The sequence below is a fragment of the Schistosoma haematobium genome, chromosome ZW (genome assembly GCF_000699445.3).
Source record: "Schistosoma haematobium chromosome ZW, whole genome shotgun sequence".
Taxonomy (NCBI): domain Eukaryota; kingdom Metazoa; phylum Platyhelminthes; class Trematoda; order Strigeidida; family Schistosomatidae; genus Schistosoma; species Schistosoma haematobium.
Window position 1 is genome coordinate 56,055,422 of NC_067195.1, and position 16,634 is coordinate 56,072,055.

The window sequence follows — 16,634 nt, forward strand, 5'->3', positions numbered from 1 at the left end:
CACACATAAAATGTGACGGAAAGTCGAGTACATGAATTAAAAATTTGTGATAAGTTTCAGCATAAGGTCTTTCATAATCGTTATAACTACAAATTGTACTTACTATTCTTAAGTCACGTTTTTATCATCTAAGTAAGCAGTGTTTAATCTTCACTTACTGTTTTAACAATATTGTTTTTCTATAAATTCTATTCTCTTATTCAAATATGTTAATTTTCTTACTTTAGAACTCTCGTACAACTGCTGCATATGAAAGACTATTAAATAAAGTACATACTTATGAACTCTTACTGGAGTTTCCAAAGTTAGTAAACCGGTGAGTTTTCAGTGTCTTCTAGGATTCTAATTGAATATTCATGGAACAGTAATGTAACAAAACTGTTTCAATGTCAGTTAAAGCTAGATAAATTAAATATTGTGATATGTTATGCTGTAATGAACCCACTCATGAATTACTCAATCTAATATATTCTATATATTTTTATCTTAATGGAAGATCATTTTCACCGTAGGCTGAGAAAAAACTACACGATCGTTCAAGACCAGGAGGCATTGAAATTTGTTTCGTCCTAGTTTTAACTTCGTATTTGGTATGTTTTCACTACTCCGAATGGAATGCAAATCATAATTTTCAAGTCTTTTGTGGTGAATGATATAATCTGATCACTAATTTGGAATCTGATCTTCCATATTTTGCAACCTCATTCCAACATAATAAGGAATAAATAAACCTGGTGGTTAGGTTTTGCCCATATTAGCTGATAAATAGTTTAGAAAAATCTATGTCCTATATTTGGTCGCCTTTTAAATGACTTCTAATGTTTCATTGCTTTGTTTTAAATATTTTGTATATGTATCATTGATAAAAAAAGGAACAACTCTGGTTATTGGTTGTTATCTCTTTTAATATCTGTTCGCTGATATTCAAGTAGTTAAGCCCATTCTTAATGTTTTCAGTTTACAAAAAATTACTGAACAACAATTGTCCGGAAATGATGACAGTTTGTTTAAAATTTTGGAATTACAACAAACTTTAATCAACCATCTAGGAAAACTTAAACATATTTTTCGAAATGCTGAACAAATCATAGTAAGTCATTGTTGTACATTATTGTATTATATTAATTTTTTATCACTATCTGTTTGTCTGTTATTACTATGTTTAATGAACATTGTACTATGCCTTCTTCTGTCAATTTATTTTAAGATAAAGTGAATCTATAACATTATTATTTGAACTTTATGTCGTATACACATCTGCTTTGATAACATACTTATCAAACTATATAAACCAAATAACTGGATACCCATTTTAAACTATAATCCACAGATGCTATGCATGAGAGATGATGGCGCTATTTAACAATCTAGATTTTTCGAAATGTGACTGGTTTTTTAAATTATAATCTAGTAGGTTAAAAATTAATCCCCTTTACTAAGTATAAACTCCACCTGAATTTTTTGGTCAATCTACTTGTAGATTTTACCCATTTTATCAGTATTTGTAGTTATATCATTGATTCAATATAGTCTTATGGAATATGCAATTTATGGTTTTAACATTGTTTATACAGATACTAACAGTCGTTTGGTAGTTTGGTTTTTATTTCTACATTCTTCAATGCTAATTTATTTTCAGTTTCCCAGAACTTCACGTATCTAGCTTTATTCTTGATCATTTCCATTTTTATTTGTTGTAAATTTTTTAACTGGTAAACTTGATCCTTTCCATAAACTATGTAATGTGATACTTTTAAAAAATTTCAAGAATAGATAATTAATGGCTCGTAAAGGGAAAAGAAGAAATCATTGATTCAAATCAGATAGATGCATATAATGTTGAATAATAATCAGGAGACTGTCTTGATTCCATGTAACAAATAGTTGTATGTATGTAGTCCTATATTTCGTAAACAGTTTGAGTGATATAGTTGAACTGATAAATACGTTAAGAATTGGCTGAAAAATGACAGTCATCTTAATATGTTGATTACATTGTCAGTGATGAATAGAAAGTACGTTTTCAATTAACCAATAAAGTATGACTTAGGTAAAAGTTTGTAATAAAGTAGCAATAGGCAGTTTTGTGTAATGTTGTTAGAAAAAAACATAAATTTCACAAATTTTTGATGCAGATACTGAACTATTTCTCTTTTATGATTTCTCAAAAATAACTACAGAATTAATGTGCAACTACCCTAGGACTATTTTATTAGTATTATTTAGTTTAAAATATAATTATCACTATGATATTGGTATAACATTGTGGTCCTATGATTTATTAAGCATTAATAAAACTATTCATTTCGTTATCTTTCTTTCTTAGTGTTATATTATTACGGTCAATGGTTTGTAAGCATTTTACCTGAGTAATGCAAAGCTTAATCTTTGAGATATTAAAGTCCCAGTATAGATGATTGCGAATTCATTGCTTTGGATAGTGAATTTTTGAGAAAATTAAATGTTATAATTGGGGAACTCTTTTAATTAGGTGTTAGATGGCGATCTATAAGCCCAGTCTCTTCTGAGTAGTTTTTGAGTAATCTTATATGCTTAAAGTGTAAATACTGTAGCAAAAAAAGAATTAAAATTTTCTAACAATTAAATTTTAGATGAAATGGTTGAAGGTCCGTCCTAATGGTACTCAGATTCATTCATTTGTCATATCTCTAAATTTCAAATTCTAATATTCATCTTTTTCATTCGGGTTTGTATGATTGTTCTAACCAATGGTTAGAAACGTTGAATGTGACGGCTTAGAATCGTTCTCAATCGTGCAGATGAATTCACGCTTTGTTTTCTCTTGGATCCTAAGTTCCTAAATGCATTATGAATTTTTTTATTTCACTAGTTTATATGTTCTCGAGTCATATCTTCGATATCTAATCTTTCCTTTTGGCACATATTATTACTATCTCTATTATTTTAGCATTTACCCCGACAATTTAATCTCTTTGTGCCAATGGGGTGTGACAACGTGGACCGATGAATAAACCTTGCAGGTTTCACGTTGCGTATGACTAATTGGTTCGTTGTTGATTTCATTTGTTTTTCTCAAACCATACTCCTCATATTGGATTTTCCTTTGGGCCTTCTTCTTCTTCTTCTTCTTATTATTATTATCATTATTATTATTGTTACCAGATTGCTTTGCTTCTCATCCTTCTAACGTCCTGTCGCTGTGATTTTGTTTAATGTGGCAGCTTAAACTGATTCAGCTTTGTTTCGGAATCAAGTTCGCTTGTGATTTACCGACAAATAAAGTGGTTGATTTAAATGTTTGACTAAAATAGGTGCAAATTAAATATGTGATTGTCATGATTTCTCAGTTACTATCTGAATGGGATCGAATATATTTTTTGGTGTGAATTATATTAGGTTTTTTCTAATGAAGTGTAGTCATGTCAGTACACTAACATATTATCTGCATATATATTTTAATTTTAATTGTAGGCAAATCCGAGATATTCTCTCCCATGTCCATTATTGTTAAATGGTAACAAATGTATCTCTCACAATCCATACGCAGATTTATGTGCCATGCTGGACTCTTGGCAAGTTTACTGTTTCATGAAGAGCGCTTTTCGTTTTTTATTTTACTTGCAAAAATCATGTGTAATAGTAATAATAAGAGCAAAAATAGTGAACAGATGGGTTTTTAATATACTTTTTTTAACTGAACATTTTAAACTATTTAGCTCATGTTACTAGCTCAAAATTCAGTTCACTTTGTTAGCCTTAAAATTTAGTAAACACTAACATCTCAATCTTATTATTACAAACAAGTAGATGAGCAATAAAGTTTTCAACTATGGCACTGAATGTATACAAGTTCGGATTGTAACAAAAATGGTACTTCGATCTTGAACACATATACTTTAGAGAAGAATAAAATTACTACTATAAAACCTGAATGTACAGTTCTCAGCTGGTTAGCTTTTAATATTTAAGACTAATCGCCATCCTCTCCACCAGTATTATTTTTTTTAAACACTCAGCTACGATAATTTCTATTATTTGTTTTCTAAATCAGTTAAGGGTTAATACAAGTTATGCTGAGGGAGTCATTTTGATTAAGTCGTCACCAGAGGTTAATGCTTATAAATAACCTTATCTCAAATCTGTTTTTTAATTGCGCCCGTAAAGTTGAATTAGGCATTCTGAAACTGATTTTCAGTTTTTGATTCTCAAGAATGTTTCGAACTCTACAAATGCGTACATACTTCATATTGTATCACCGTCGATCAGAGCTTCCATAAACCTTCTGTTTTCCTTCTCTTCGCATTTGTTAAAGGATTAGAGGATATTTTTGTTATGAGTTCTTTGGATTCAGTGTCCGAGATAAGTAGTAGGAGATGTACGTTGCATCATATATATATATATATATAACAAAGCAATTTGTAATGAGATATATGTTTTTATGTTGATAGTTGCTCCTAAATTTTCATATATCCTCATTTTTATTCTTTTAGTGATCTGATTAATTCTTTGACTGGTTTAATGAATCAACTCACTAAAATCCATGATGATTTCTTACAAGAAAGTGAATTAGATAGTCATGAAATAAATCTGTCGTGTTTAGTCATTCAAATTCAAGCATCAATTCATGAATTATTATGCACTTTGTGTTGTCATTCTTCTGGTTTGTTGTTTTTGGCTTTTCGACCTGAATCAACTAGTCTACTGATTAAGGCTTGTCTACAAACATTTTCCAATATCATGTTAAAGGATACCATGAGTAACAGTAAAACAGTTGCATCAAATTATTTAATATTCGGTTTGGAGTTAATTTATAAAATTGAGGCTTTACGATATTTAGATTTACTGATTGATTGGACAAGAAGGAAAGGTTTGTTTATGTTAAACTTATTATAATAACAAATATTTGTATAATTAAATCTATATGTATTTATTTAGTATATATATATATATATATATATATATATATATATATATATATCTGTCGTACTGCTGTTAATGTTGAGCGTTGTAAAATTTCTAAACTCTCAGGTCACGGGCCTGAGTCCTGCCTCATATACAATTCGGCTTGAGGGGTTAAGTAGTGTCATCATTGCAGCAAAATTTTTTCATGATAAATCCGAGTAGAAAGTGTTATATTTAGTTACTGAGTTTCACCATCTTATTGATATGTTCAACATCACAAGTTCAAATCTGTTAGGTAATCACAATATATAGTTTTAGATAATCAATAATACGGCTCGAAAGTCACAATATCACAGATTCAGTTTCTATTTTTCATTAAATCTTCAGGTTATTGTATTTTAGGTGGTTGTCATCTTACGATCTCCTTTAATTCTTTTTAACTACGTATCTAGTATTTATCTGTCTACTATAGATTAAATGATCATTTTTCATTCTCTATTTCTCATCTCGTTGATTTCCCTTTTTTATTGTTCTGGTTGAGTCGACTTGGATCAATTCCTGTTTGTACTAAATTTTACAATTAATATGACTGACTGTTTTTGACTAGGATTAAGGATGTGTTGATATTTCTCGTGGCAGACGAGTATTATTGTTTAAAAAGATTATATGCATCACTTCGAAAGAACTGTCACTATTATATCCATTTACAATTTTGTCTACAATCATAATCATATTTTGCATCTGGATTAGTAGAGTTATGACTACAAATCATAAAACGTTTGTGAACTATATTTTGTTATTATACTCATTGAAATTAAGTCTTTGAATTGCAATAGTTTTCCTGCATGCATACGTGTAGACATCGTTGTAACATGGAATTTCGTATATTGTCTATCAGGCCAGGTTATCGCAGTCCCCATCTTTTGAAACCATTTCAGTACTTTTTGTTTCTATCATATTAATATAAATTTTATTATCAAATATAATTTTTTCTTGAGGTATGACAGGTGTTTATTCCTTTATTACACAACTTCAATCAGAGACTAATATTACTGCTGATCTCCGAGCCAATGAAATCAATATTCGTGATGCTTTATTCGGATTAACCAGGCTAACATTGAATTCTATTGGACAATTTTCTAATTTTATGGATATAGATTCAATCAATGGTGGTTTCATGGATGATGATCATTTGTTTAATGTAGAAAATATAAAAGAATATGTACTTACAACTCTTACTACTGCAGGGCCTATATGGATTGCTGATGTGCTCGCTATGGATGATTATTTTGCTCCATTATTAATGATAATTGAAGCTTTCTCTGAGCAAGATTTAGATGCGAAAGGTGGAGGAAACAGTACAGTTAATAAATCAATGACAAAAAATGAAAAACCGAAAAGTTCAAGTGATGATATAAAATCTAATAGTAAGTTACTTGACATTCTGTATGAGGATCCTATTGAGTATATTAAATCTTGTTATTTTCCATATAGTTGCATGTGAGTTTTTAAATTCACTACATACAGTAGTATGCTTTCATTGTGTAACTAATTATTTACCATTCAAATCTAAATTCATTTTGATCTATATACTGTTTACTTATCATAATCTTCATATATCTTTGTTAGTGGGATATAGATTAGATTAAAGCATGTTCCGCGCAATATTATGTTGATTCAGTCAATCCCATTAATTATTTTAACCAAGGATTGAAGGCTATAATTGACAGTTCGGAATTCGTTGCAGCATCTCAGATCTATTCCACTAAATCTGTAGATTAAAAATTATCTTATACTTTTGTTTCCTTCAAATTTATTTTTTCCTCCCAAATCATATTGTCTATAACTAAGTGATTTTTACTATCACTGATACTTTTACTACTTTACTATTGTCTTGCTAATTTCATCATATTGTACTAATAAGGTGATATGGCAACTTGTGCCAATGTATATATGCGCTTAATTCTAAGTTTCTTTTGATTAACTCGTTAATTGTTGTGTATGCATATAATCATATTTCACTGTTGAATGTTAGAATATTCTTGTTTTCTTTTTAAAGAAAATGCTTTTCTATTATTCGGATGGCTTAACCATGTCTCCATATAACGGGTTATGATAATGTATTCAGTTAGTGTTTTCATTTTGAATAACAGTTATTAATTAATCTTTATTCAAGGGATTTTATATTTTGATGCTAATTTCTTTAGAAGTAACTGTTCCTTTTAATCATAATATAAATTATTATTAAACTTGTCTCACATTAACATGAAAATCGTGCGAAGTGTAATATTTAGAACGAACTTAGTTATATGTTTGTATTCTCATCTTAGTGTTCGTTTTATCTATGACCAATTTTAGCAATGCTTTTTTTGCTTTATGGTTTAATATATGTCATGTTTAGTCTTGTTTTTTTCTTCCAAAAATTTTTTATCGTTACATTTTATTCTTTGTTACTAGCTCAATCGAATGCTGAACAGTCACCGACGAACGATCAAGTCGAAGCGACAAATGTATTAAGCTCAAAAGCAACAATTCGTAATCTTCTCTCTGGACCAATACACTTGAATAGTTTAGTGAATACATTGGTTATTACTGTATTACGTCATAGTGAGAATGTGTTCTACTTAGATCGTTATGGACCTCGTTTAGCACAATTGATTACTCGTAAGCTGTTCTACTAGGTCGTTATTTATCATTGTGTTTATTTTCATATCTATACTTACAATATGATTCTTCCATTCTGCAGTTTAACGAGAAAGTTTCCCACGCTAGTACTTCGTATGCATCGAGTTGGGCTTGAACGAAGTTCCTCTAGGTCTCAATTTCTCTTAATGAGAGCATGGGGCTTTTATTTAATCAAAGTAGGGTCGTGAGATATTACGTCGTATTAATGTTCAAGCAGTTTTCATTAGTCGAAGTTAAAGCAGTGTGTTTCATCTTCAGAAATTAATGTGACTCCAAATTCTAGTATACATGTACATATTTGCACTTGTTACATTGTTTACAATGTCATCAGTATCTTTTAAACTCTTGAACTGCCAATCTGTCGTAACGTCAATTAAGCTGGTAGCCAGGTATCTCATATTGACTTTATTCATCTAATAATATTTTGAAGTTTTGTTTTATTTTCAAAATATCTATTCATATTCTATTCTTATTTCTTCAGCGGAAATCTGTCAGGATTGTTTAGGGAAGCATGTCTATGTGGAGTTTGTGTACATCTGTTTAATGTTTCCCATATTAGTTTGCCTATTGATTTTTATTTGTTGAATATTCGACTTTCACTTTCCCCAGCGAATGCTACATATTTTTCCACTGGTTTTTTACTAAGCTTCTCAATCTGTTCGTTCGCTTACTTTATAGTTGTCTAGTTTCAAAGGGTGTAATAATAACGTTTACGACTAATAGCTCTAAACCTATCTTACACTATGGCCCTCGACTTTGCACTCTTTGTGAAACTAGTTCTAACTGACTGAAAAATAGGGAGTTATCTGTCTGTTATAACTTGTGACCACCAATTAGGGAGCAGTGACTTATCGATCGGACCAATGACGCGTAAACCCTTATGAGCAGCCTGGAGTCCTGATTGGTCCTGCTTTCCGCCTAGCCCAGCCAGTTAAGTCCAGAACGCCAATCTCAGCCTCTGCAATATGAATCATTATATTTCAAACGTACTGAGTTTATATACCAATCAAACAGACCACAGCGTACCAATAAAATATGAAAGAGCATTTGTACAAGAGTTAGCCAGATGTGGTTGTGAATGAGGGAGGTAGTAATACTGGGTATAGCTCAAGAATGGTAAAACGTATAATAATAGTTTATTGGGTCAAAATAAAGCTTATAAGAAGAGGAATATGAATATGCATAGTTTAGTTAATTAATAATTATACAATAGATATATACGTTTAGTATTGGTCTTTAAATTAATTCCAAAAGTTACCATTCATTATTCTTGTCGGGACATAACACTGTCGTTTAGTGTTCAGTATACCTATTGTTCTAGGAGATAATTCATAATTAAATTATTCGCACATTTCTTCACTAGTAAGTTCCTTATCTGACGGGAATTTTGTTAAGATATTCACTTGATAACTCGAATAATATTGACTTAATTTAAATATATTTTATGAAGTTACATCAGACAATTGAGTTTAGAAATTTCAAGGAACCAATAATGGATCTACTTGCGTGCTTATTTATATCTTATCTGATTTAATCATTTGTGATTCTTTACATTAGTTCAATGTCTCAGCAATCATGGTCAGTTGTACAATCGGTAGTTATTATAATTAGGATTTCGTAGGGTTTTTTCTAGTTACTTGTGGGAGGAAATATAATAATGCCAAATTACAACTACGTACTAAAGCTTGTCACTCCAGCTCCAAGTAACCTACTAACCTTATTTAAGGAATCCATTTCTAGAAATCATACAGTATAATGATAGTCATAGGCAAATCAAAATATTAATATAAAACACTTTAAATTTTTGTTGGTAATATGTATTGCATCAACTGATAATTTTAACTGGAAACACTGGTATATACAATACACTTTAGGGAATGTATCGAACATATGGTTAACTTATTGTTTTTCAAGTTTGGTGTAAAATACCATGTGAACTCTTTATTTACTCATATTTTTCATACCTTACTTCATCATTATAATCAGCTAAAAATCTGACACATTTCTGCATCAGTTCAAATTACCATACCTCATTACTACAGAGAGGCACATCCCAGAGTAGTAAAAGTAATGCCAGTACCATCATTAGTAATTAATGTTTTTAAAAAATCTTTTTTTAGCTTCCCAGCAAATTGAAAGTATACAAGATATTCCACCTATTGATGTATTAGCTCAAATGACTTCATTTACACGAACAGTTGGTAGTTACTTACATTGGCTTTGTGATGGACCATCTCGTTCTCATGTAACTGGTATTTTGAATATACCATCAGACTCCCTACTTTCACCTGAATCTTGTTCCTGGTTAATTAAACAGTTACAAACAATGACTAGTGAATTTAATGATGCATTAGATACAATTCTAGGTCTTGAAGTTGCTGATGATCTTCTTGCAGCTCCAAATAATGTTTTCACATCACAAATGAATTATTCTGGGCGTCGACAACTAACTTCTCAACTTTCAGCTGGTCGATTTATGCCACCTAGTATTTTGTTAATACTACGTTTATTGCGTACAAGCATACTAGGCTCCAATCACTCTTCAACATTTAATCGTTTATCAGATAGTTCTTATTCAGAGCAACAAATTATTCTATCCCGTACTCAAGTGCTTATTGAAATTTTTAGTATGAATGGGTTGAATACATTTATCACATTAATTCAAGTAAGTTCATGCTTTTCAAGTAATTTCTACTCCCCTACTTTTATTATTATTTTTTGTAAAATATAGGTAGCTGACTTAACAAGAACGAGAAGTTTTGAACGTGAACGTTTGCAGATCTAGTGAACATAATTGATGTGATTATTAGATAATAATAGTTAGCTTGCTGAGATGATAATAATACGATAAAAGAAATAGATGACAATGACATACGGAGGCAAACGTTCCAAAATATTTTGATAATATTTTCATCTTTAGAAGTTTTTACTATTCAAGTGATTAGTTCAAGTTACAATGTACCGAAAGATATATTGTGGATAAATAAGTATTATTTATTTCTGATATTTTTCAGTCTACCGTATTAATATTTACCGAGTTTTTTGAAATTATGGCTTAATAAATGGTTTTAGTTAGCCTAATATCATAGTACAAACATTCAATCTCAATTCATTTGTATTGGTTATTTGAATCTTCCCACTGACGTTCAGAACTAGAATTAATCAGTCTCTTATTGGCATTTACAGTTAGTCGTAATATCTTCTTTGCGTTTATCAACTGAAGCATTTCTCTTGGTTGACTTATTTACTAGGCATAGATTTATGTACTTGACTTTCTAGCCACATCCAAAGCACAAGGGCTAATGATACTGCTCGGTTGCAAGTTTTAGCTCTAAATAGAAATATAGCAATTAGCTTTACTTATTAATTAGTTAAATACTAACGGGTAGGCTCACCGAAAGCATAGTATATTGATAGTGTATCACGTAGTTTAATTTCTTCAATCGTGTGTTTGTGTGTTAGTCTACAAATTTTTCCAAAATTCATGAACCCAAGTATAGCTTGATCGTGTACTCAAAAATTTCAGTATATAAAAAATAATTAATACTATATATTCGGACTGTAAATCTGCCTTCTCATGGCGGGGGTTTTGTTTATGAAATGGATAGAACGAAAAGTGAATGTCCGGCGCTTTAACCAGCCTGGCGGACACGGAGGGTCCACCTAGGGGAGTTGGAAAACCCTGATTCCAAACCAATGGTGCACATGGGCTCCAGGATCATGAGGAAACAAATGGCGTATGAACTCAATGTTGGTCACCGACTACCATGGGATTGCATCTTATGATGTTGTTTCACTGACTTGTGGATCAGACCTTTAGGTCAAAGGCTCCGGCTGTGGTCCCCTGAGAAAACCACCTCCGGTCTGGGCACCCGGTCAGTACCCTAGCTCACACACGAACCAAGTGACTTGTGTGGCTCATATGCATTCGGTGCCCCTTCATACAAATATTTATGTGTTCAAATAAATAAATAAAATAAAATTCTTTATTTTTGCTCAAAATCTGATGAAAAATCATCGTTCAAAGTTGATATTATGACAATAGTTCTTTTTATGTATCATTTAAGAATTATTAATTGTTTGTCTAATTATTAACATTTATACTTTCGGTTACATATATTCGATTGTTAATTATTAATATAATATATTTGTTGTTGTTTTATTTAGAAGTTATCAGATTTCTTCATAATTCAACTTCAAGCTACATTATCTCAAGCAAATAATACAATTGATTTAATCGATATAAGTACTTGTAATTCGAATATCAGTATAATATTTTCCATGTTTGATTCTTTAACACAAATTGTTTCTGCTGTTTTGCGTACTATCATATCAATTCAAGGTGTTGATTTTCAAGATACTAGAATTTTAAATCCATTATTTCATGCATATGCTTGCACAATCTTTACTTATTGTCCACCTGGACCCAAAGCTGTTCAACTTGAAAGGGTAAATATACACATTTTTATTTGCTTTAAAAGTTTAGTTCAATGCTTCCAAACTACAAAGGTGTAATTTGTATGTTAGATTTCATGTAAATTATAGATGGGTTCATGTACTAGTCCATTGTTCGCAATCTTTACATGAAAATTCCTACTACCCAACTGCTCAGACGAAATTCAGATGTAGCGTAGTTTGGATGTGCGCTCAAACCCTAGCCATTAAGTTGTCGATTTAGTGATTCATTGGAATTTATCATACACTAATGTTAAATATAATTTATCATCATGAATGTATGCGAGTTAATAAAACATAATAAAAATGGAGTTTTACAACAAAACGGGGTTATAAAATCAGATACACTAATGGGTTATTATAACTCATATACAATTCTACTGGAAGAAAGTAACTAAAGGATTATCAAAATTTCGATACAAGATTTATTTATTACTCATATTTTTAACATGGAATAATATAGTATTGTCATCATTGCCTTACTAGTATGTTAAACAATAAACATTCAATGTAAAATTTTTTATACTAAAAGACAAAGTATCTTGAGGAAATTTATCTAATCGGAAATCCGGTAGTGAAAGTAACCCAATTGTTTCCGGTGGATATGGCTTCTAGAGTTCTAACAAATAATTTATATTATTTCATTACTTACCATGATAATATAAATTCAAGTCATATTTATTTCTAAATGAGGTAGTCGTTTCTTAACAAATCTACATTAATGCAACATGAATTATGGATATTAATAATATCTTATTCGTTTACCCAATCAACATACATTTCATTCTCTTTATGTATTTAGATTCGTGATAGTATAATAATTGGTCTGTTGGCTTATACACACTCCGAGTTAAACAGAGTACTAAATGTTCAAGGTATAGTTTGATGATAACTACTATTATCATTTCCATCGTTACCCCATGCTTATTTGACTCTATTATATGAAATTACTTTATGAATAGGGTTTTAAATGTACAAAGCATATGGTTAACTTATATGATTAATTTTAAATTTTAAACCTCTGACGAGTTTGATAAGTTGCTTTGTTAACCTACTCGCATTTTATAGAATGCCTTGATTATTGATAACTTCATAGTAGATTTCTCCATAGTAGTAGTGTTTGTAATTGAAGTGTGGGTATCTGTCATTGTTGAAAATTTAATTAGGTAACTGTTTGACTAAACTTTGATAAATAGATGATAATTTTTAGTGATGCTCAAATCTAAAAAAACAACTTATTTTGAATGTATCCACCAGCTGTTTTTGCAACCTTAAGTGGTGTCCGTTAAGGCTGTCCACTTTCTTCATTTTTGTTCAACTTCATCATAGACCTACTGATGGAAATAACATTCTCGTATTGAGCTCCTTCCAGGAGGTCCACTTATCGACTTAGAATACGCAGATGACATAGTCCTGTTTGGTGAAGACGCTGATAAAATGCAGAGTCTTCTGGTAGCACTAAGCAACAATGCCAGAATATTTGGAATGCGCTACTCTCCCCCTAAATGCAAGTTGTTGCTTCAGAACTGGTCTGTGTCAACACCTGAACTAAGGATAGGAAATGAAGTAGTCGAACGCGTTGACAACTTCACTTATCTTGGAAGTCTGATCAGCCCTAATGGGTTGGTGTCTGACGAAATCTCTACACGGATTCGAAAAGCTCGCTTGACTTTTGCCAACTTACGTCACCTATGGCGCAGGCGAGATATCCGTCTATCAACAAAAGGACGAGTATACTGTGCGGCAGTTCGTTCTGTTTTACTTTATGACCGCGAAACATGGCCATTGGGAGTAGAAGATACTCGTAAGCTACTAGTATTTGACCACAGATGTCTTAGAAATATTGCTCGCATCTTCTGGGATCACCGGGTAAGTAATAGTGAGGTTAGACCCAGGGTATTAGGGAATGATGGTAAATCAGTTGATGAGGTTGTGGATCTTCATCGACTGAGATGGTTTACCTGAACACCGACTACCACGACGTGCAATGCTAACCGGTGTCGGAGATGGTTGGGAGAAAGTTAGGGTCGGTCAAACCAAAACGTGGCATCAGTGCTTGAAGACACTAACTTCTAGTCTGAGCCATGTTGGTAGGTGTAGACTACTTGTTTGGGGTCCGCGTGACTATCCTAAGCAATGGTTGGAGACTCTGTTGGACAAGGATCAGAATCGATCACAATGGCGTCGGTGTATACACTATCTATCTTCCCTAAGAGATTAAAATCACTTCATATCTTTCTTTCTACGAACTAATTCTTTCTTCGTGTACTATGTTCTTATATACAATCTTTCTTTTATATATTACCACAACTGAATTGACTACTTTTATGAATCCGGTGTTCATCTTGTTGTGTTGGTGAGGTATAGCAACTTGGACCGATGCATATATGTGCCTGGTCCTATGTTGTAACTGACTGGTTGACCCACCAGCCTATCGATCGATTCAAATCAGTAATAATTCAGAAGAAATCTAAAGTATATGTTTACTATTTATGTTGATTCAACTAATGAAATTTGTTTAGTTACCGTAAACATCAAATGGTTTTCATCAGAGCTACCTACTGTCTCCATCTTTCAAATTTTGTCATAGATATCCTCCTGCAAATATCATTTGCTTCATCTAAATTTTCAGGGATGAATCTCCTACCACGAGGTTTGCAGATGATCTAATCCTATTTGATAATGATACTGACAAAATACAGAATCCTTTACTCTGAGAAATAGTGTTGACATCTTTGAAATGCACTTTTCTTCGTGTAAATGCGAAGTGCTACTTCAGGATTAGCATCAACGCCTGAGATAATTATATGGAGTAGATTAGTTCAGTGTCTTGGCTACTTCAGTTATTCTGGAAGTCTCATCAGCCTTGACGGAACCTCGGCCTGGGTTCAAAAGCTTAGTTAGCCTTCATTATTTTGTCATTTGTAGAATAGGTATACTGTGCAACAGTTTTCTCTGTATTATTTCGTGGCTGTTAAACGTGGTGTATGAAGCGAAAGACGTAGGCAAGCTAGAGATTTTTGATCACAGGTGTCATCTAAGCATTGGTCGCGTTTCGTGGAGTGTCTCAGTGAACAATCTTGATGTTAGACATTGGGTAATAAGCAAAAGTGACCAAGTGGTTGATGAAGTTATCACTTTTCGTCGATTGAAATTATTAAGACCTGTGTTACGTTTAAATAATCATTGCTTATCTGGCTATACGATGTTTACTGACGTGGAAGTAAGTTTAAAAGAAGCTAGGGGTGCCCAAACCAATACGTGGTATCAGTCCATGAAGTCACTGACCGTTGTTCTGAGCTATGTTGATAGATATAGATTGCCTGGTTGGGGTTAAGCGCGATAAGTGTGACCGGTGGTTGCAGACGTCTGGGATCACAGTTAAGAATCAGTTACAATGACGCAGGTGGCTCTTGAAACGAACGGTACTGGGTTCGAGGCACATATTGAACATCTCTGAGATGCAGATACATCCAGCTGACAAGTCCCAAATAAAAACGCGTGTCCTGGATTCCACTGCTTTGCTTATAATGCTTATGAATTAAGGCAATACGCACAGTATGCAAATATACCAGCAAGAGGCTGATCAATTGCAGTCCTAAACATCAATGGGAAGATTCAATTAAACACTACCATGTGAATTTAAAAAAGTTTATTTTGTGGATTTTTTTTAACACCATAAGAACTTCATTGTTTAACATAATTACCCTTAATTTTCCTCGTTATTTCTTTCTTTTAGAGATTAATAAATCATTTTGGGTTTTAATGCTAAAAGAATTAGTTCATTTTACTATATCATCACCTTGCTTCTTTTTACCGGGCATACTGATATTCTTAGATTTATTACCTTTACCATCGCCAGTAGTTACCGTTCAAGGATCTTTCGATTCGAATGATGAATCTAAGGTGAGCATCAAAGTAATTACTCTTTTTTAGCTCAATAAAAAGTGGCTAGTTATAATAGACAAAAAACTGCATCATTATATGGTTGATTGTGATCGGTTTGTTTATGTAACACTGTGTCGCCAAGTAACAACTACTTACAAAGCTAGATAATTAGTACTGAAATTTTCTAGTAAATTGACCAGTCAGTGAGCCATAAAGTAGAACCTGTACATATGTACATCGGTTCAAGTTGCCATACCCCATTAACACAGAGAGATGAAGTTGTCAGACCAAATCCCAGAATAGTAGAGATAGTAACAGTATAAGTGGTAACTGAAAAGATTAGGCATCGAATCTACGACTCGAAAAAAAATAAATTAGTGAAACAAAAATACAACAAAAGTTATTAGGAATTTGATAGAAGACAGTTAATGGATGCATCTGCGCCGCTACAAACAATTTTGGACCACATCATTCATAGTCTCTAACCGTTAGTCACAATATTCATGCGAACCCCAACCAGGTAATCTATACCTATTAACATAGGTGAGCCCAATTTTCAGTAACTTCATGGACTGATGCCATGTTTTGGTTTGGTCCCCCCTATGCTTCTTCCAGCCCACTCTTGCACCAGAAAACATCACCCGTCAAGGTAGGCGGTTGTTGGGCATACGTAACACATGTCCCAACCACCTCAGTTGATAAAGATTTACTGCTTCATCAAT

The 16,634-nt window shown here is 32.3% G+C and overlaps 1 protein-coding gene across 1 annotated transcript in view; it reads left to right on the plus strand.

Moving 5' to 3' along the window:
- The window catches only part of MS3_00010430 (uncharacterized protein), a 48,662-nt gene that overhangs the window by 14,347 nt on the left and 17,681 nt on the right, over positions 1 to 16,634 (plus strand). The window contains exons 13-22 of the mRNA XM_051218795.1: positions 228 to 316; positions 958 to 1,090; positions 3,454 to 3,554; positions 4,473 to 4,849; positions 5,883 to 6,311; positions 7,342 to 7,548; positions 9,690 to 10,234; positions 11,737 to 12,018; positions 12,827 to 12,899; positions 15,764 to 15,930. Coding sequence (XP_051071930.1) covers positions 228 to 316; positions 958 to 1,090; positions 3,454 to 3,554; positions 4,473 to 4,849; positions 5,883 to 6,311; positions 7,342 to 7,548; positions 9,690 to 10,234; positions 11,737 to 12,018; positions 12,827 to 12,899; positions 15,764 to 15,930 — 2,403 coding nt within the window. The remainder of the gene's footprint in view (positions 1 to 227; positions 317 to 957; positions 1,091 to 3,453; positions 3,555 to 4,472; positions 4,850 to 5,882; positions 6,312 to 7,341; positions 7,549 to 9,689; positions 10,235 to 11,736; positions 12,019 to 12,826; positions 12,900 to 15,763; positions 15,931 to 16,634) is intronic.